The sequence below is a fragment of the Narcine bancroftii genome, chromosome 2 (genome assembly GCF_036971445.1).
Source record: "Narcine bancroftii isolate sNarBan1 chromosome 2, sNarBan1.hap1, whole genome shotgun sequence".
NCBI classification, from domain to species: Eukaryota; Metazoa; Chordata; class Chondrichthyes; order Torpediniformes; family Narcinidae; genus Narcine; species Narcine bancroftii.
In genome coordinates, this window is record NC_091470.1 from 103,071,018 (window position 1) to 103,093,952 (window position 22,935).

At 43.7% G+C, this 22,935-nt stretch overlaps 2 protein-coding genes across 2 annotated transcripts in view; both read right to left on the reverse strand.

Moving 5' to 3' along the window:
* Nucleotides 1-1,645: 1,645 nt before the first annotated feature.
* On the reverse strand, nt 1,646-2,110 carry LOC138754040 (histone H2B 1/2-like). The gene has a single exon (XM_069917776.1). It carries the CDS (start codon nt 2,069-2,071, stop codon nt 1,697-1,699), a length of 375 nt encoding a protein of 124 aa, XP_069773877.1. The 5' UTR covers nt 2,072-2,110; the 3' UTR covers nt 1,646-1,696.
* Nucleotides 2,111-6,482: 4,372 nt separating this feature from the next.
* gpat4 (glycerol-3-phosphate acyltransferase 4) overlaps nt 6,483-22,935 on the reverse strand; it is a 70,374-nt gene continuing 53,921 nt past the window's right edge. The window contains exons 10-12 of the mRNA XM_069917785.1: nt 19,993-20,121; nt 15,432-15,511; nt 6,483-12,334 (exon numbers count right to left, since the gene is read on the reverse strand). Of these exons, the coding sequence (XP_069773886.1) occupies nt 12,226-12,334; nt 15,432-15,511; nt 19,993-20,121 (318 nt within the window). The 3' untranslated portion in view covers nt 6,483-12,225. The remainder of the gene's footprint in view (nt 12,335-15,431; nt 15,512-19,992; nt 20,122-22,935) is intronic.

Genomic DNA, 22,935 nt, shown 5'->3' on the forward strand with positions numbered 1-22,935 from the left:
AATGTTGCTGCTTCATTAACTGCAACAAGAAAACACTGGGCGGCGTGTAGTTTTGGTCTCCTTCCATGAGGATGTACTGGCTTTGGAGTCAGTTCACCAGGTTGATTCCAGGGATGAAGGAGTTAACACATGCTGTAACCTCTGAGAGCTGATTCATCTGAGACTAGTCTCAGGGAAGAATGAGAATGGACCATATAGAAACATTTAATAATTTTAAACATTTAAAATTATGAAAGGTGTGGATAAGAGCTAGGTAAGTTGTTTCCATTGGAAAGAGACTAGAACTAGGGACATCTCCAAGATTCAGGGTAGATTTATGACAGAGATGAGCAAGAACTGCTTTTCCCAGAGGGTGGTATCTGTGGAATTCATTGTCCATTGAAGCAGTGGAGGTGACCTCAGTGAACCTATCATATATTCAGGTGTTATCATCAAAACTTTTTTTGGGGATGTCAACTTTTACAGGTCAAGACTTTTGACCACATTAAATACCTGCGTCGTTTGGCAGCTCAGATGGCCGGGACTGAGTGGTAAGTCCGTGGTTGGGGCGTCAGGAGCTCAGATAGGCAAGCAGGTGAAGTGAGGATCCAGTCGTGTCGGGAAATCGGATGGGTGGGCAGGTGAGGTGAGGGTCCAGTTGGGGCGTCGGGAGTTCGGATGGACCAAAAAAGGGAGATGGGTCAACTATTACACAAGTATATAGAATATTTAGGACAAGGTTGGATAGATTTTTACATAGATGGGGAATTAAGGAATATGGGGAAAAGACAGGTAGATGAGTCTATCATCAGATCAGCTATGATTTCATTGAATTGCAAAGCAGGCTCGACGGCGTGATGACCAACTCCTGCTTATGTCGCCAAACCGCTTCACTGTGCAGCAGAAGCCTTTCCATGAATGTTGCCTGGTCTGAGTCGGGCTTCCGACAGGTTGCTTTAATTTCCTTGCATGCCCCCGAAATTTGGACTGCCAAGCATGGGCGCCGTCACTTCGAGCATGCGGTGGAATCATACGGGCGGTAGGACCCCACGGAGGAGCGTTGGAACAGCCGCTGCAACAGCACCAACAGCTTTAGTTTTTATTAAATCACATGCAATCTGACTTAAGGTTTGCAAAGTGATTTGGCTGGGGGTGTGCAAGAGACTGGGATTGTTCCACACTGGAAACACATCTCCGATCCCGCGGATCCGTGTTGCACGTTCCAAGGTCCGTTCCCACCGTGGAAACTGCGCTCATTGCGGTTTCGGGGGTGGGGGAAAAGACCACCACTCAGCCTCGGGCATCTCCAATGTCTGGCCTCGGATACACGGGGGAAGGAGAGAGAACCGGCGCGGTTGGTGTAACCGGGAGTGGGGGGTGCACGGGAGGGGATCGGCGAGTCCGTTATAATCGGTAGGGAAGCTCCGAAAACCGAAATGGATGCTGTAACCAAGCCGGGATGCACGTACTCACGGGCGCGCTCGAGCACGGAGAGGGGAACGCGCTGAGGGGCTCCCGCGCCCACCAGGTCCTTTGTCTCGGGAGGTGCCCGCGCCGCCAACCCAAAAGACCCGGGCCAAGTTCGCGAACCCGCCCGCCTGGCTTGTTCCGAGCCAGAGACCCAGCGTTACATGAACCGCAATAAAGGTCAGCACAAGCAACGCCATCCGTACAAAGGGTTTTAATGCGGGCATCGAGCCGGCCCTAAGAAGAGCCGTCACTTGGAGCTGGTGTACTTGGTCACCGCCTTGGTGCCCTCCGACACGGCGTGCTTGGCCAGCTCCCCGGGCAGCAGCAGGCGCACGGCTGTCTGGATCTCCCGGGAGCTGATGGTCGACCTCTTGTTGTAATGGGCCAGGCGGGACGCCTCGCCCGCGATGCGCTCGAAGATGTCGTTGACGAACGAGTTCATGATGCTCATGGCCTTGGAGGAGATGCCGGTGTCGGGATGAACCTGCTTCATCACCTTGTAGATGTAAATGGAATAACTCTCCTTGCGCAGCTTTCGGCGCTTCTTGCCGCCCTTCACCGGCGTCTTGTTCATGGCTTTCTTGGCGCCCTTCTTCGGAGCTGCTTTCTTGTCGTCCGGCATCTTGAGCACCGACTTCGGCCGTAACAATGAACCGGCGGCGCTCCCACCCCCGTCTTATATACACTGCCCCCATGGTCGTATGCTAATGAAGGATCGGCGAGGCTCGCTTTCTCATTGGCCGATCCTGCGACGGCCGCCGACGCTCGGTGACGATGTGCGCACGGAGCGATCCGGACGAAGCCCTCCGGCTTGGGACCCCCGACGCCCAGTGCTGGGTTTGGGGGCAGCCAGCCCCCGGCCGCGGGCACCTTCCCGCTTCCTGACCCGCAACGTCCTCACTTTATCTCCATTGCTGGTGAAAGGTTCAATTGCCACCGTTTAAATAGTTCATCGCACAAAGCTCATACAGGACAGAAGGAGTCTCAGGCCAAGGGTATTGTCGTCTGATTGCACAAGGACGACCCCACACAATAGTGTTCTCCCGTCTTGGGTGCAAATCCCACAGACATACAACCAGATATAACGCATTATGTATTTATTCAGCCATACAGCAAGGTAACTCATGTTTACTCCCAATTAAACTACACCCCCAGTACGTTTTTGGAGGATGGGAGAACAAACTCCTTGGTGCCAGATTCGAACCCCAGTCCTGTAAAGCCATTGTGCCAACCACTACGCCATCTGTGCTGCCCTGAACAATACGCATGTAGAACAAGCATTTCATCTGTACAAATAAATAGTTTAATCAATGAGTGTCTCAGATGATTAGTGGGAGTCGTTCAGAATTCTCTCTGCCCTTCGTGATGGGGGGGGGGGGGGGTCCCTGAAGCTAGAGGCTGCTTTCTTAAGACACAACCTGTTGTAGATGTTCCTTCGGCTTGTGGTGCTGGCTCTGCTATTCCTGTATCTCTTACCCAAGAGAGCAGCTGAAAGAAAGATCCCATGGGCAAGTCAGAAGGGATTCTCAATGATTTTGCGCGCAGACTTCAGACAATGATCATGGTAATTCCTCTCTGCCACTCTCATGGTCCTATGGTTGACCTCCGATCCATTTCTCTGCAGCAACTGTACCACATTGTAATGCAGCCTGCTGGCACCCTCTCGCTCAAGCTTCTGTGGCCGGTAGCCATGGCCGTTTCAGTCCTCTCAGGAGGTACAGTCTCTATTGCACTTTCCTGACAAGTGAGGAGATGTTGAGTGTCCATGATAGGTCACTAATTAAAATGAACTCCAAAGAACTTGGTGCTCTCCACTCTCTACTACAGGGTGGTAGATGTGTAATGGAGGGTGGTAGTTCCTGGTCCTAGAGTTGGGGATGATGTATTAGCATGGATGGAGGATTGGTTGACCAAAAGAAAGCAGAATTGGGATTCAGGAATGTTTTTCTATCACAGACAGCAATGAGGGAGCATATAGGAGGGAGATAGATTGTGGTGTCACACCCAACAACCTTGTGCTCAATGTTAGCAAAACCGAGGAAGTGATTGTGGACTTCAGGAGGAAGTCAGGAGAACAGGAACCAGTCCTCACCAAGAGGTCAAATTCCTGGGTTGTCAACATCTCTGAGGATCTGTCCTAGAGCCTCCAATGTTGATGCAATCATGAAGAAGGCTCACCAGTAGCTATATTTTGTGAGGAAATTGGGTATATCAATGAAGACTCTTGAAAACCTCTACAAGTGTACTGTGGAGAGTTATTCTGGCTGGAGGCAACATTGTCTGGTACAGAGGTACCAACACTCAGGACAAGAAAAATCTCCAGAGGGTAGTTCACTCGGCCTGCATCACAGGCATCATTCTTCACTCCATCAAGGACATCTACAAGAGGTTGTGTCTTAAGAAAGCAGCCTCTAGCCTCAGGGACCCCCCACCACCCAGGCCATGCCTTCTTCACACTGCTACCATCAGGGAAAAGGTACAGGAGCCTACAGACAAGCACACAGCAGCCCATTTCCTTTGGAGTTCTGAAACCGTGCACATAATGAGTCAATTAGAACATTGGGTTTCAAACTTTTTCTTTCTACCCACATACCACTTTAAGTATTCCCTATGTCATTGGTGCTCTGGTGGTATGTGGGTGGAAAGAAAAAGTTTGAAACCCACTGTTTTAATCATACCTAATTGACTCGTTTTGTGCAGTTTCAGAACTCCAAAGGAAATGGGCCAATGACAATTTTTCTCAAGTAAAATATTTCAGTAATAATTGGGTCTAAAGAAGTGATTCTCGACCTTGCCTTCCCACTCACATTCCACCTTAAGCAATCCCTTACTAATCACAGAGCACCGATGGCATAGGGATTACTTGAAGTGGGATGTGAGTGGAAAGAAAAGAAGGTTGAGAACCGCTGCCCTGAACAATGAATCTCCTATCACTATTGTTCTCTTCCCTTCTGAGGCAGACTCTGCTAGAGACCTGGGTGTTGTGGCTATTCCCTATTAGATCAGCCACCACTCCCCCCCCCCTCAAAAAAAAAACAGTATCCAAAACAGGGTACTGAGGAGAAAGGCTGCAGGGATTCCCTGCACTGACTGCAAATTCCTTTCATCTCCTGGCAATCATCCAGCTACCTGCCTCTTGCCACTGAGGTGTGACCATTTCCCTTGTCTATTACCCCCCCCCCCCCCTGCTGTTTCCCAAATGATCCGGGGTTCATCCAGCTCCCTAACTTAGTCTGTGCAGAGCTGCAGCTGGAAGTTATCAAAGACCCTTGTGCTGCCCCAGATTTTCCACATCCTGCAAGAGGTACATACAACTGCCCTAGCTGCTAGTATTTCTTTAAGTGAACTCTTCGACATGTACTCACCCAGACTCCCTTCCATAGCTACGTGTATGGCCTTTTACCTGATGGTCTGTGGTCCTCCCCCGACCTTTTATTCAGACAACTACCTGTTTTTTACTCGTTGGTTGACAAAGGGCTCAGGCCTGAAATGTTGGTTATGTATTTTTACCTCTTGTGGATGCTGTAGGACCTGCTGAGTTCCTGCTCTGCTCAGACTGTATAGTAATACCTTACTTGACCTCCTCTGCTCTCCCGTACCTTCTTACAGAAATCTATTTCCTACAGGCTTGTCCACTTCCTCAGCCTTTACTCATCAAAGCCTCTAAATCCCACTCACTCTGGCAGATCAATACAAGTTCTTCCTTTTGTCAGCTATAATTAACAAATCCCTCATCACTGCTGCTTTCAAGGACTCTCTTCTCAGCTTTCCATAGGGACGACCCCCCTCATCCACACATCCCTTCTCACTAATCACCCCCTTGGTACCGACCCGTGACTACAAGAAACGCGACACCTGCGCCAACACTTCTTCCCTCACCAATATTCAGGGCCTCAGACTTTCCAAATGAAGTAACACTTCACCTGTGAATCTGCAGGGGTCTTCTACTGCATCCAGTGCTTCCATTGTGGTCTCCTCTACATCGGAGAGCCTGGGAGATCACTGTGTCCAATAACTACAATGCCACACATCATTCCCACACGAACATGTCTGTCCATGGCTTCACCTACTGCCATGTAGAGGCCACTCACAAATTAGAGGAACAGCTCTCTATATTCAGTCTTGGCCGTCTCCAACCAGGTGACATTAATATAGACCTCTAAATTGGAGGAGTCACGTGATGGAGTAGTGGCCGGTTGGGGAACTCCAGCCCTCTCCGGAAAAGTTTAAAAAAAAACAGAAAATGCAAAGGCACAAACACGAAAATTAAAATAAAGTGAAAGTAAAGGTGGGAAGAAAATGGCAACGAAGAAAGAAAAGTCAAAAGCAACGGGAAGAAGAAGAAAAGACATCAGAAGAAGAATATTGAGATTTCCCTTTTCATACTAGTTTTAATTTACTTACCTGTCCGAGGAGGCCCGCTGTGGAGAGAGAAGCCCGCTCCCTCAGGTCAGTCGAAGTCCCGAGCTCGGGACTACAAAAATGGCTCGCGGAGCCAAGCAAAAGTGTGCAACCGCGCATGCGCGATGCGCAAGACAAAAAAAACACTGACGGGAGGGGGGACCAGCTGAGGAGTCAATCTCCACAGCTGAGAATGACAGCCACAACATAACAAGGAGAACAAAGAAAATAACGAGAACAAGAAAGAGAGTAAAAAGAAATAAAAGAAACAACAGATGACCAACCCAGAGGAAGAAGAGGAAGAACACAGAGAAATGGAAGAAGGGAAGGGCAAGACAATGGATATATTTTTTTTTAAAAGAATATATGTAATCAGTAAAATGGCAAAAAATATAGACCTCCAAATTCAGTTAACCCCTCCCTCATCCCTGAACCCAGATCTTCACACCCTTCCCTTTCTTCTCCTCTCAGAGCCATCTGCCCACTTCTGCCCACCCCCACTACCCATTATCCACCCCACCGCCTTTGAATTTGAGTGTCTACCTCATTTTCAGCGCTCCTGGAAAAAGGCCCAAACTCCAACTGCCTTTGAACTCAGTTATGTCAGGTGTTCCAAAGGAAAAAAAAGATCATTTGAAGCTGATAAAAGTTTTTAATTATTCCAGAGAGAAAAATATTTCTCACACTCAAAAAATATGGCAATCTTAACCGAAGATGGTGACAGACATCTGGGGAACAGGAGCAGATTACATTTAAAGTCTATAGACATGATGGCAGTTGCAGATCTGAACTAAACTCTTAAAAGATACATTTTGTCAGGCTTTAAAACTTTCCAGCAAATTGCTCCCACTCCCGACTGCTCTCATTTACTCTCCCAGACTCCCTTCCTCAGCTAAGCACCTGCCTTTTTACCTGTTGGTCACCACCCCTTACCATTCTTCCTTTCTAACCCAGCCTTTTTATTCAGACGCCTGCCTGCTTTTTATTCACACCTTGAAGGGCTCAGGTCTGAAACATCAGTAATCTATCTTTACCTCCTATGGATGCTGCGAGACTGGCTGAGTTCCTTCAGCATTTTTGTGTTTTTTACAGCAATCCTGCCATAATCTTTTCATTCCTTGCACAGATTTTCTGTTGCAGTATTGTGCCTAATTTAGGTTTGGGATTCTGTCTGTAGCTCAAGATCTGCTTCAGTGTGTGATAGCATGGTTTACTCTGCGTGTTGACCTGAATCCTGTGCACAGTTTTTACCTGCTGCTCAAGTAGATGGCTGTGGGTCCATTAAGTACTGGTTAGGTCAATATGCAACTTAAAATATTGAGATTTCCCTTTTCATACTAGTTTTAATTTACTTAGTCTTCATCACAACGTTACTCACTACAAAAAAAAGGACATTGTTTGGTTTCTTAGTTCGAGACCAGGTTACAATGCAATACGACATGGTTTTCTGAACAATTCTGAAGGCAACATCACCCTCCCTTCCACAACCAAACGAACCCAGCTTCCATCATTGATGATACACATGCGCCTGTTATGATGAACTCATCACTGAATACAAGGACCTTTAACAAAACAAAGGTCCTCTACCAATCTGTGCCCACTGTAGAAGCCCCCTCACCAATCATGGCCATGGCAACACCCTGGAAAGCAGAGCAGAATGAGCAGAGATTTGATGATGTATGCAAAATTAGGACAGGTAAATGGAAGCAGGTTTTTTCCACTGAGATTTGGAGAAATTATAGGACAGGGTGCAAGAGGAAAGGTTTAAAGGGAACATTAGGGGGAACTAAACAAAAAGAGGAAAAACAACCATAGAAAGGTGGTGGGAGCATATAACGAGCTGCCAGCTGTAGATGCAGACTCAATTTTGACATGAGAAAAATTTGGATAGGTACATGGATTGGAGGGGTATGGAGGAATATGGTCCAGGTGCAGGTCAGTGGGACCATCTGGGAGAGAGCATTTGACAATCAAGCTTCAAACCTGGCTCAACTTGGGAGTAGTAAGCCTTTCCCTTTGGACACTACCTCGGTGTGGACTACCTAGGCTGCAATGTTGAGCAAACTAAGAATTGCTGGAGGAACCTCAGCAGATCAGACAGCATCTGGCTGTGCAAACTCCATGGACAGTGGCGGAGTTCATGATTGAACCTGGGTCATTGCCCCATTTTTCGGATTCTACAGAACTTCACTGTGCTTTCCTTCTAAGACTAAGAACACTGAATATTACAGCACAGTACAGGACTTTCAGACCATGATCTGCTGACCTATATAAATCGACTAAATCTAAACCTTCCATACCTCGCACCACAACCCTCTAGTTTTCCTGCATCCAAATGCCTGTCTTTTTTAATGTCCCTATTGTTCCACCCTCCACCACCATCCGCAGCAATGTATTCCAGGCATACACTACTCTAAAAACTTACCAAACATCTCCCCTAAACTTTCTGACCAACCCCTCCACTTCTTCATCCAGAGAATAGACCCCCATGAAACTCCCACTAATTACTGACCTCTAGGCAGAATCTGTTTCATCTACTACCGTCTGCTTACTACATCTAATCCTGAATCCACAACAATCAAGGTTCCATGGATCCCATGCCTCATGACTTTCTGAATGAATCTACCACAGGAGATGCCGTCGAATGCCCTACCGAAATCCATATGCACATCTACTGACATACCTAGAGTACCATATTTTCACTCATATAATGTGCACATGCATATAAATGCTCAGAAAAATCATAAATTGACATACCTTCACTTTTGTCACTTCCTCAAAAACCTCAATTAGGCTCATGAGACATGACCTGCCCCTCACAAAGCTAGGATGACTACCCCTGAGAAGAGTATACTTCCCTAAATGCTCATAATTCCTGTCCCCGAGAATAGTTTGCCCATCACTGATACAAGAATCGCTGGTCTATCCATTTCCAGGATTCTCCCGATTACCGTTTAAAAAAAACAAGGAGCTGACATTTGTCATTCTCCAATCCCCCAGTACTTCCCCGCGACCATGAAAGGTCATTGCCACAACCCAGTAATCTCTTTCCTCGCTTCCTGCAGTATCCTTCGCTATATCTTGTCCAGCCTGGGAACTTAGCATCTGAATGATTCAGGTACCGGGGTTTAAATGTTTCAACAGGGATATGAAAGGAAGAACGTGGACAATTTATAATGGCTGTAGGAAAGGCACACCGACAATTTATAGTGAGCATGAGAATGTAACAGTGGCAATGAAAGAACGCACAAAATTTATAGTGAGCGTGGGAAATTTTTGATTTTGGGATCACCTCTTTTGTACTGAATGCTGTGGTATTCCTATAAACAGGACATTCTGGTAAGGGCACTGCACCTTATCTGTGTTAATTGTCCAGATCCATCCCTGCCGGAAGAGATTAACTTATCAAATGCCTCTGATCTGAGATATTAGAATTAAAATCCTGCTCAACTCTGAAGACTGTCTTCGATCTATTTAATCCTCTCCAAAGCTTGTTAAATGTATTGCAGCAGGATATAATCTATATAATGGGCTATCGACAGGTCTAGAGGAAGTTGATTGGGTGTTAACTGCAGGAGATTAAGTGTGGCCAGATACTATATGCGTATTGTTTCATGATCCATTGCTTTTGTTAGCCTATTAAGCTAAAAAAAACTTTCTATTTATTTATTTATTTATTTTTAAACACAATTTATGATTTTTCTGAGCATTTATATGCATGTGCACATTATATGAGTGAAAATATGGTACTCTAGTCATGTCCTGAACTGGCTCCATTGTTAAAATTCGCTAACAGTACAGACGTACTCATAAAATTCAGCCTAAATCCAGACTCGGTTGGGATCACTTATTGAGGACTCCTGGACTTGACCATTAATTTTTAATCTGTAGCTACATCCCGATTTTACAAATGAAACAATTATGGGCTTTGACAGTGAAATTTTTATCCATTTTCTTTCACTATGAATGCCTACAGAAATAAAATTAAAACCGCCAGATCACTTTAGAGTTTACTCCATCTTGACCAGGGTGATACGAGTTTCAAATCACACTAACTTTTAATAATTTTCTCATTTCCTGCTCTTGAAGAGGACAAACTTCAACGTTCATATCTCTCGTGCCAGTCTTTTATTATTATGGATTAGGAACAAAATTCATGATCACTAATCCCATTTGATCAATCCGTGAAACACTATTCAACAAACCTCAATTCAACCATGAATCCAGTTATTGCAGAAACTCAAGACTCATGAAAGGCACCAACATCATAATAGAAAGATAACTGCAAGATCAGGTGGCAAACTGGTATCAGTCCAAGGCAAACCGTGGGCAATCTGAATAGTTATCCTCATTAACTCTGACCCCATTAACAATTTAGCAAGATCCCCCTTTCACCTGTCAGCAACCCCATCGTACTCACCATCCAATGATTAATTTTAGTGTAACGCTTCAAACATTCTTTAAGCCCCATGTGCTTTCAGGTGTGTACATTGCTATAATTCCCCCCCCACCCCCCCCCCACCCGTAAGTGGCTTTTGAATAAAGGTCGTCAGCATTTAAATAAAAAAATTTTTTTAGAAAAACAACATCAGTGTCATTGTTTCGACTTACTATAATTGTGACTTACGATGTGAGTCTCGGAACCGAACCCCATCGTGTTGGGGGTCTACCTGTATTCCTCCACCGCTATTGGGCATGTGCCATCCCACACAACAGGACACAGTTAAACACAAGCATGAGAGTGTTGTGATCCAACTCTCCATGTTACCCAGCGATTATTACTTGACCACTTTTAACATTAAAGAAAGCAACATGAGGAACACACCACATATTTAGTGATGCACTTGGATGTGACACATGTCCGATGACATGAATGAAAATTCACTCACTTTCCATTGCTCTGCCTCTGCATCAGACCATGGCTACTCACAGTAAACTTTTCCCCTCTCACTTACCAAGAATTTCCTTACCTCTGCCTTAAAACTATTCAGATTGCTTCCACAACCTTTTTGCAGATGACAGAAACTGGGAAAAAAAAAAATCACCTCACCCCATTCTGAGATGGCCAACTTTTCAAAAAAGTGGCCCACATTCCAGATTTTCCCATAGGAGGAAACATGCCCTTGTATGCTTCAACTGAGTCCCTCTCACTTGTACAAACTCTGGCATAACTGGTAGACTGACCTTGCATATGTTGAGCACAGAAGCCATCTCAGCACCACACAACCATTTGTCCACAAGGTATAAAGAAACCGAGGCCACATTTAACACCTCAACCCCATGCAAGTCTACGAGATCTGACAAAAGTGTACACATTTTTATTCAAAGTTGAATAGTTCAACTCAAGGTCCCAAGGTCCCATCACGATACATGCTGACATTCATCCAACTTGATTCACAGAATGTATCACAATGCTTGAAGATGTATCAAAAGCTGGGTCCTGCCAAAAGTGAAAGGTTGTTAATGAGATAATTCCACGACTACTTCCAAATTTTGAACATGAGACAAAGAACACTGTCAGGCTGAAATGGAAAAAATCTCAGGGTGATATGACGTCATGTATATACTCTGACAATAAATCTGAAAATGCTTGCTATAGGGCTCATGTCTGAAATGAACCCCAGGATTAATATCTTTACAGTATGAAACAGGATGGCAAGATAAGCTTCCAAGAAAAGGAAAGACACCTCGAACCTGTGTGCAGGAGACCCCTCTGACTCTGCTGGAGATTTCAGCTCAATTGTCCCTTCAAACACAGAAAACCACATACAGAAGAAAGGGCTTCCTTCATATGTTTGTTGTCAAGCCCACTGTGTGGAAGAGGCAATGGCATTCTCTTACTGGTTACACTGACAAAGACAGGTCTATGTAATATTTAAAGGGCAAAATGAAAATGGCATGCAAGCACATAGCTTAAAACTACAATGAGTACATATGCATCAGAGAGCCTTCATCAATACACTCTTCCACCAATTGTTAGTACTTCTCTTCCTTTGACCGGCCCTCCTCCACTGAAATGCTCCCATGACCTAAAACACGAAACTCTGGCTAACTGCCCCAATTGGTCAGAAAATAGGCTTGGCATCACCCGCACTAGCTGCGCAATCCCTTTCATTCTGGGTACATCCATGCCATGTCATTACTCTTCTCCCACCCCAGTCACTGACATTATTAACAAACATATTTCATGTCTGTTTCCTGATTTGCACGGTCCAAGTCTCAGAGTTTCCTCCATTGCACTTCGGTTCCTCCAGAATATGGGGGGGAAAAAGTACTTCTTGCCCCTTTGAGTTTATTATGGACCAGAAACACAGCCCAAGTTGTGTTACATGACATGCCCAGACTGGCAGTGGAACGGGGCATCTTGCAGCAATTTCACGAGCGGCTTCGGTCTTTATGGCTCCCCACTATCATCCTACTGTAGAGCTTCTGCTGCTCCTCTTTGTAAGTGTCCTTCACCTTCTCTCTTTTAAGACCACCATCCCTGAAATGAACACACAAATTAGGTCAACCCAGCACCGGACAGTTAAATCCTAGTCAATGTGGCTGTGAGACAGATTTGGTGAAGAATACAACATAATAGAAGTAATTTGCTGTCCACCACCAGAGCTGGTGCCCATTCGGTGACTGAAAATGATACACTAATTCAATTGGCTGATCTTTACTTCAGCTCCACTTTCCTGCACTAAAACACGACCACAATTTTACATACATTTCATTATTTAAACTTGCATTCTATGCACAAATATCTGATGTTAAACTTGGGTAATAGAAAAACCAGGTTAAACAGGTACACATCTGCATTCCAATTTAATTTCATCTACATGCTTTCTTCAATAAAAGGGTTACAAATTTCTGGAATTCTTTACTCCAACAGCTGTAGATGTTCAACGAAATACACATCAGATCATGAATATCATATGTACCCGTGTGAAAGTCAACATCCTATTCTTGGCCAAAAAATCTGGAATTTTCCATACATCTTGTGTAAAAATTTACCCTAGTCTCTGATTGCCCACCCATTGGAGCTCCCAACACCTTGAACACAAACTCTTACCAAGGCTCCAGCCACCCATTGGGGCTTCAAATGCCTCAGACTCTCACCTAGACCCCAGCCGCTTGCCCATTGGAGGTCCTAACACCTCGAATACGGACTCTCGCCTTGTCTGCCTGTCCACTGGAGCTGCCCGACGACGAAGGTATTTACTGTGGTCCCAACCACCCCTGTGGTAGGACATGTGTTTTGATGCAGTCCCTGGATTATTACTTTAATTCACTGTGTTTTTGTTCTTTATTCATTTAGAGATTATTTGAATTTCTGCTAAATGATAATGGTATTTTGAATTCTAGTCATAATTTCAGCTCCTCAGAAGTAGTATCCATGTAATAGTCGATCCCATAAATTTAGGGTGGCACAGTTCGTGTAGCGGTTAGTGTAATGTTGTTATAGCACTAGCCATCATGATAGGGGTTTGAATTCCTCCCTGTCTGCAAGAATGGGTTTTATCCAGGTGCTCCAGCTTTCTCCCACTCTTCAAAATGTACTGAGACGTTGTAGGTTAATTGGGTGGCATGGGCTCATGGTCTGGGAGGGCCTATTATCATGCTGTATGTATATACATTAAATAGATGTTTGGAACCCAGGCAAATCCAGATATTGTGTCCAACTCGTGATTTTATACAGGGACAAATGCTAAAAACTCATCTTCTTGACTAATGCTCTTCAAGAAAGAAATCAGCTGCTCTTACCCATTCTGAGCCAAGTGCAATCCCATGCCCACCATGTGTTTGATTCATAACCATTTCACAAGGTACCAAGAGCAGTGCTGAAAGAAAAATAATTCTTCGAACAATTCTTAAAGTGGCCCAATGCCAGCATCAGTGACCCAGCGCTGTCTGTGAGGAGTATGTACGGCCTCCCCATGACCACGTGAGTTTCCTCTGGGTGCTCCAGTTATCTCCCATGTTCCAAAGACATTCAGGGTTAATAGGTTAACATGAGTGCATTCAAGCAGTGAGAGCCCATGAGCCATAAGGGCCTGTAACTGCGCCATATCTCTAAATTTGAATTAAATTGGAATTCTTAGCGGTGTGGAGGAAGAGAGATCTGAGGGGTCCAACTTCACAGATCTCCAAATTTGTCAAGCAAGTTGATAGAGTGGTGTTCTGGCCGTTAGTTGAGGGGACCAGGTTCAAGAGCTGTGAGGTAATGTTGCAGATCTATAAAACTTTGGTTAGACCACACTGTGATCACTCCAGGTTGCCTCGTTATAGGAGGAATGTGGAAGCCTTAGAAAGCGTGCAGAGGACACTACCTGGATGAGAGAACATGTCTTATAAGGAATGGTTTAGGAAACTAGGAGTTTTCTCTTTGGAGGTGTGGAGGATAAGAAGCAACAATGATAGAGGTGTAAAAGATTATGAGGGGTGTAGATACAGTGCATAGCCAGCACCTATTTTCCTGTTAAAGGTGATTAGAGGAAAAATGTTTGAGAGGTAATTTAAAAAAAATATATATATAAACACTAAATGCTGGGTGCCTGGAATGCATTGCCAGGAATAGTGGTTAAAGCTGGTACAACAGGGACGTTTAAAAGACACTTAGATAGGCATGTGGATGTAAGAGAAATAGGGGGTTATGAGTTGTGATGAGAGATGGGTTAGATTGACACAACAAAGGGACCCTTATACTGTACTAAATATGCTGTTCTATTAGGACAAGTAACCTATGATTGTCAAATTTTCCTCTGCCACAATAAATCTGTTAACAGAAGATTCAGAACCTGATCTGTTCTGAAAGATCAAAGTAAATATGGATACAGATGACGAATTCCGATTCAGGAACAAAAAGCCTTTTTCAATAAAAGTTAAAAGACTTGGAGAAGGATTTTACCCCCATCGTTCCCCCAGCTCCCAACCATTGTCTGGGATCATTCCTTATTGGCACTTCCCTATATTGTAATAATCTCATGATTTCCTCCATAGTGATCATTTTTTCCTCTTCAATACACTGAACCTCTACACGCCTCTTGGGTGGACAATTCAAACCTTCCTTGCAGTATGAAATTTCTTCTTCTCTGGGTTTGAATCCCATGCTGTCTGTAAGGAGTTTGTAAATTCTCCCTGTGCCTGCGTGGGTTTTTCCCTCAGGGCATTGGTTTCCTCCCACTGATCAAAAACGTACCGGGGGTTGTATGTAGGTCAATTGGGTGGCATGGGCTTGTGGAAGGCCTGTTACCATGCTACATGTTTAAAATTTTAAAAAAATATATAAAAGACTGCCCCCTCATTCTAGACACCTCAGCCAGGGAAAACATCAAGAGCTGCAAGAAATATTACCAAGCAGAAAGTGTTCTTTAGCTCATTAACAAAGAGAGTTCTGTTCAGTTCCAAAGGAGGAGGGTGGACATTCCTCACTGCAGTTTACAAATTACTTCAAGGAAAGCATGTGACTGAAATCGATCAAATTTGGACACATGATTAACCTAATGTTATGTTGAGATAAGGTACACGTTTATGACATTTCCATGTGTGACTGAGAACATTTAAATAATCCACGACAATAGAAGGAATTCACTCACCACAGTAAATCGACAAGACCACCTTGCCTGGCAATTGCAGCTTTCACACGATTAGCAAATTGGACTGCATCTTCACCCTCCTGTGCATCATAAAGAAATCATTTTATTACTGTTCTGTGATGATTCACCGTTAGTTAGTCTGCAAGAATAGTCTGATGTGAAGATCTTGAGTCATCAGGTATTCTGCACAGCATAGATTGGATGAAAATACTGTCAATTTAAAGTCAGTTCACCAATCGCAATACACCTAATCAAAGTATTAACATTCGATACAAGCAACAGTAAATGAGTGTACAATAGTTCAACATTGTTCACTAAACTGTGAACTGAATCATTCATTAAAATGGTTACATTTTCACAAAAATAGCCGGATTCTGCTATTGGCAGATAACACGAGAACACGGGGTTCATGATTGGAACAGGACAATGGTAGATTTTTATTTCTCCCCAAACAAAAGGTGTGTTTGTTAATCCCATGCATTGCACCAGTTAGAATCAAAAAATGACTGCAACCAAGAAAGGTCAGCAGTTTAACCCTGAAATAGATTTGAAATTTTACACTGTGTGCATTTGGTATTGATAAATTCTGAGGGACATGGGTGAGTTAGCATACCATTCAGACACAAACTCAATTCAGATTGAAATAACCAATCCATTGCTCAAGGGTTTGATGTAACACTCACTCCAGATTCCATGGGACACCATGATGGAAGTTGGAAAACGATCATTCTTTCTAGGGCTTACAAGGTACAAGCAAATGCATATCTTGATGGAAAAGAAACCTCAAAACCACTGGAGTAGAACTATTAGATGATAATACATTCAGAAATTCCCAGCTGCGATGGAAGTTACAGCACACTGAAGTAAAGCAACTGAGAAACCTGCATAGACAGGGATCCCAAACAAGCCACCAAAACTTAGTCATGAGATGCAACACAAAAGCATGGCAAATACAGGGTGCTACCCACAGGGGGAGGGAGATAGGGAAGGTAAGGGATGCTAGAGAGTAGCAAAGGGAGGGGTGGGCAGGAGGTGAGGAGGAGGGTGCCACTGAGGTGATGGCTACAGAATTGGAAGCTTGTTTCTTTGCTGTTTCTATAAAACATTCATTGTTAAAGTAGGTCAACAAAAATATTAAATTCAAAAACCTGTACATGCCAAGTCTATATAACATAGAAATAAAAGGTAAAACTGATGAACAGAATATAGATACATTTCAAAATTTTAAAGAACTTGCTGGGAGTGACTAAAATGTATTTGAAGAATCTAACTTGAAAATAGCATCAAATAGAAGGGTTCCTATTGATCCATGTAATGGAAGACAGAAGCTGAAGTATAGGACCCCAAAAGGGCAAGATGAGGGAATTGTTAACAGGAAAGAAATGGCAGATGAGTGAAATCAATCCTTTACAACCTCACTTTGGAGAATTGGTGAATAGCCAGGGAAGTACATGGCTAATTACAAGCTGTCAATCCTGTGTTCTTACTCTTTGCTTCCTCTCTGATAAGTATTCGCTATCTCACTCAGGTTTGATGCCATATGTCTCTCCTTGTTGACCAATTTTCCTGTGTGGAACTTGCACAAGAACAGAGGCTAGGCAGGGTTGTGAGCTCAGAGAGGGATGTCAAGAGGTTTTATTGACACTGTTTCCTTGGCAGGGCAGCTTGAAATGGTCAAACAGCATGAGGATCTGAGCTTCATAGCGATGTCGATAAATAGGAGATAAAGGGTTTATTCTCCTTGGATCTGAGGTGTTTAGATTTATAAAGGGTATTCATGGAAAAACATTTTCCATTGTTGAGGTTCAAAACTAGGTTCCCCCAAAAAGACTACAGACAAGCAGTTGCACAAAAGGACAAAAATGATGCCTGGAAGAAATTGGGATGCACAAGTAGTGGTGGTGGGGGGGGGTGGTGGGGGGGGGGGGGGGGGGGGAAGGCGGGGCAGGATATGCTGCCAGGAACTGGCTTCCACATTGTAATAGAAGACTGTTGTCAACACTGTGTTCAAAGACAATGAAAACTGAAAATAGTTCCGAGAGGGCTGGGAATGGACTCGCTGGACTGCATTACAGAGCTGTTTCAGACTCGCTAGCTTTAAATTTTTTAATTTAGACATACAGCACTATAACACGCCAATTCAGCCACAGGTGCCGGTGCCACCCAATTTACACCCCATTAACCTATACCCCAGTAAGTTGAAGGATAGGAGGAAACCGGAGCCACCCCCCGGAGAAAACCCACACAGTCATGGGGAGAATGTACTAACTCCTTACAGACAGCGTGGGATCAAACCCTGGTTCATTCAATCGCTGGCGCTGTAGAGGCATTGCACTAACCGCTACGCCAACCATGCTGCCCCCTTCCACATTGTAACCAATCTCTGAGAATGCTGTCATCAGATAGGAGGGAACAACTAAGGACTGTTGAATAGGGTGAAGGGAGAGAACCCAAAGGAGGGCAACATATGAGAGGAATGATACAGTGGTCTCCACCACCCCCTCCCCCAACTTTTTCACGGTTTCAGTTACCCAAGGTCAACCACGGTCCAAAAATATTAAATGGAAAATTCTAGAAACAAACAATTCATAAGTTTTTAATCGTGTGCCATTCTGAGTAGCGTGATGAAATCTGGCACTGTTCCATGCAGGACGTGAATCATCCCTTTGTCCAGCGTATCCACTCTGTATACACTATCCGCCTGTCAGTCACTTAGTAGCCGTCTCGGTTATCAGATCGACTGTCATGGTATCACAATGCTTGTGTTCAATTAACTTTTTAAAAAATATTGTTATAAGTGTTCTATTGTGGCGGCCTGCAATTGCGGATATCAGGCTGGCACATCGCGCAGCAGCAGACGCGGACAGAGATCGCTAAAGCGACTCTCAGGACAACGAATCAGCTGGGGCAGCATCAGACCGACAGCCCTAAAATGGTGTTGGTCAAGCTGCCCAGCTAACTCAGCAGAACAGGCTGGGGAAGAAGGGCGTTCGTATGCATGGATATTCCCGCCAGCTATTGTTATTCATATGGATGACTCAGTCAATCAGCAAAAAGAGCGGGAACTTGGAATAGTATAAAGGCAACCTTTTCAGCCCTACTAAAGTAGTGAGCTTAACCTGCCACACTGTGCGTGTGTTTCTTTGTAGTGGTCGTCTACACTATTTTATTATTAGTTATTATTGTTAATCTCTCTTATTGTGCCAAATTTTATAAATTAAACTTTATCATAGGTATAGGAAAAAACATGGGGTTTGGTACTGTTGACTGTTTCAGGCATGTGGGGGCGAGGGGGAAATCTTAGAACATAACCCCGTGGATAAGTGGGGTGGGGGGTAAAACTACTGTAAAAGTTATCATTCTTCATCATCCTCTACCCTCATCATTTGAGCAACATTCAGGGTGCTTTTCAACATCATTAATACTCTTTTTGAGTTTTAATTAAAAATTGTAGAGCTAAGTATTCTAAAGATAGAATTGCAAAAATGTCCACCTCAACTTGGAGATCAGAACTAGTGTACTAACTTCACAGCTTTTTCACAGTCTGGCTGCAGTGACCTCAACACCATTCCTCTTCCTTCCAGCCCCATTACTTGTTTCAGAACAGGGGAAGAGAGGGAGAAGAAGTCAACATTAATGCCATCCGGTTGGAGAATGCCCTGACAAAATATTAGGTGTTGCTCCTCCAATTTATGGGTGGTCTTGGTTTTAACAGGGCATGAGACTGTGGGCAGACATGGGAGTAACATGTACAGTAGTGCTTGAGAAAGAATAAGGAATACAACTTGAAAGTGGAGGTTTGCAAACAGATTTGTAAAGAATACTGGTTAGACCCTAGCCAAATCTTGTTTAGGTTTTAGACATCCTATTATACACAGGACATGAAAGGTGTCGATCTCACAACATGGGTCTATTTCTTCTGCAACAGAAAGACTCAGGGAGTGAATGAACATGTTTTAAATATAGTAACAAGTTTTTGACAGAGTAAAAAGAAAAAGCCTGTTTAAAACCTGAATATTTGAAACTGCAACATACTATAATGTACCAAACAAAAATCAGTAACAGTGTTGTAACATAGATTAAAGATTAATTAGCAAGGAAGATGGCCACAAATTTAAACTTGCATCAATGTGAAAAATGATGGTAATACTTACAAAATTGGGGAACAAAGAATTTGAAATTAATTAAATTGGACCTTGCAAAAGGGACTTTACTACCAACAGCAGTCCTATGCTCAATTTCCAAAAGAAATTGTCTTGGTCTTTAGCCTTTGTTCCACTCATCTACACTGTGTTCAACAGATCCAGAATGTTTTTTTTAAACAACTGGACAGAATTCCAGTTGTGGATGAGGAAGCCTGATGATGTCAACGGAATGTCAAACAAATCCATGGAACGAGACTTGAGGAAAGCCAGACTGAATCACGATTCACCACCTAGCTCTACTCATGGAGAACATACTCAATTTGCCCTCATTAACAATTCAGCTCATCCAGAAGAACCAATAGAGCATCAAAAAAAAAGTGAAATGTTATTCCCTTCCTTCACATTAAAGATTTTACCTCTCGTGTCATTGGTGGCAAATACCAGACGCTGCACACAATTGCCCAACTGGTCATCATCCTTAGCAGGTAGTTCACCATTCCATATTTGCTACTATTCCAGAAAGCTTCACCAAAAAGTGGATCGTACTGCCAAGAAAAGCACAATAAAGGGGATGGTCAAAGCACCAGTGTCAGTCAGGCCTGTGAATTTAAAGGAGACAGAAGAGATTGCAGGTGTTGGAATTGGGAGCAAAAGCTGTTAGAGGAACTGAACAGGTCAGGAGAGGAATGGATAGGTGACATTTCAGTTCTGGACCCTTCATCAGGACTTGGAGCTCAGAGGTGAGATAACTCATGTATGGATCTGAGGGGTAGAGGTGGATCCAAGTGAACTGGGGCGATGGGCAGATGGCGACAGAGGGTTGGAGGTAAGGAGTGGAAACAGTGCTGCAGATGATAGAATCTGTCAAGGGAGGAGTCGATTTTATATTCTGCTGATGTCTCCACACTACCTCTGATAGCAGCACTAGCTGTTGCTATCTCTATCCTTCCCTCCCCCACCCCACTGGCTTCATCTGTCCATCAATTCTTCTCCTGGATCTGTCTACTGCTTGTCGGTTTCTGCCTCACCCCTCTCCCATTCAATTCTTTATACTGGGCATTTCTCCATCACACCATCAGTCATGATGTAGGGTCTGAGAACCATGGAACATTACAGCATTACGCCCTTCTGGATTTCTCTTCTGTGCTGAACTGTCATTCTGCCTAATCCCACTGACCTGCACCCAGTCTACAACCCTCCATACCCTTCCCATCCATACACCTGTACAAATTTTTCTTAAATGTTAAAATACAGCTCGCATTCACCTTCAGTTGGCAGTTTGTTCCATACTCCCACTACTCTCTGTGTGAAGAAATCCCCCCTAATGTTATCTTCAAATATTTCCCCTTTGACATTTAACTCATATCTTCTGGTTTGTATCTCATCTACCCTCAGTGGAAAAAGGCATCAAACCCCCCCCCCCTCATTTTTCCACGCTGCAGGGGATAACATCCTAATAACATCTTTCCCTGTAACTCAGTTCCTCAAGTTCCAGAATCATCCTAATAAATTTTCTCTGCACTCTTTGTTCAAAAACATCTATAAGCCTCCACAGATGCTGCCTGGTTGAATGACTTCCTTCAGCAGTTCATTTTTTTTGTTCATGAGTTTAATATCTATCCTTTTACATTTGGACTATTTCTTGCCCAATCCTGGATGGATGTAATGACATAAGTGTTTTGTTCTGACGTCAGTTCAGAGAGGAAAATGGAACATGAAGCTTTGGAGTTAAGGAACATTAAATACATTGGAGATAGCCTAGAGATCTTTCTCTGCACCAACTTTTGTGATGATGGTTGATGTGCTGGAGAAACTCAGCATGTTTGTGTATCGCACTCGAGCCCAGCACCTGCAAACTTTCTCGAAAGGTTATATACAGTGAATGAAGGTTATAGCGTGCAAACAAGCCCTTGGTCCATCAAGTCCACACTAAGGTTCAACCACCCATTTTAATGCTAATCCAACATAATCCCAGTTTATATTATTCCTACATTGACTTCAACTCCTTGCAAATTTGAGGAGTCACGTGATGGAGTAGTGGCCAGTCGGGAAAACCAGCCTTCTCCAGGAAAATAGGAAAAAAGTTAAGAAAAAGCAAAGCATAACAAAAATAAAATAAGAAATAGAAGATAAAGATACAGAGAAGAGAAAGAGGATGGCTTCCAAGGAGGAGAAAGTAAAAACAACTGGAAAGAAAGAAGTAGAAAAGTTTCCGGAGAAGAAAGAAGGCCTTACCTGCACGAACAAACAGGACGCTGTGGTGGCGAGGAGCGCCCAACCCTTGAGGTCAATGCCTGCCCTGCGGAGTCGCAACCCACCAGCCGGTGCACTACAAAAATGGCTCTCGGAGCCAAACAAAAGTGCGCAATTGCGCATGCGCAATCAAAGGAGAAAGAGGACACCGGTTGGGGGGGGGGGGGGGAGAAAAGAAAATCAGCAGAGGAGTGGGCTGTAACAGAGAAAACAGCTGAGGGACGCCCAACACCAGGGCGCTCAGCTGGAGGATGAGGAAGGCAGCAGAAGAAGGAGCGATGAAGCAGACATGGGAGATAGACGGAGGGATGACCGACAAGATGACCAACGTCAGGAAACACAACAGACGAGCAGCCCAGGAGGGGAGGACCAGCAACAAGAGACCCGACAAAGAGATACAAGCAGCTCATCAGGAAAAACAGAAGAGATACAGACACAGAAGAGGAAGAAGATGACCAAAATCTTCAGAGAAATAGAAGGTAAAACTTTCTTTTTCAATCTTTTTATTATTATTATAATTTATAAACACATACAGTTCAAAGAGATATAAAAAAAATACATAGTAAGTAATGAATTAATACAGAGATATTAAACAATAATATTACAGAATAAAAATATATCATAAAAAATTTTTTTTGATCAGTTTAGGGTGAGAAATAGAAGGTAAAACTGATGAACAGAATATAGATGAAGTATTTTTTGAAGAACAAATGAGGTCACTAAAAGAATGGTTGTCATTAGAGTTTAATGCAATTAAAAGGAAAATTAAAAGAACAGAAGATAAAATGTAAAGGTTAGAAATGGTAATGACAGAAATAGGGAAAGAGTAGAGAATGTGGAGGAGCAGGAAACGGCTGTAGAAATGGAAGTAAATGACCTAAGAGAAAAATTGGAAGAAAGTGATAAAAAAATTAGAGACGCAAGAGTTGTTAGCTCAGGAAATTGATATGTTGGAAAATTATAGTAGGCGAAACAACATAAAAATAGTGGGCCTGAAGGAGGGTGAAGAAGGCACAGACGTGAAGGAATTTATAAAAGGATGGATCCCGAAGATCCTGGGAACGACAGAAATGCAGGAAGAAATGGAAATAAAGGGAACACAGAGC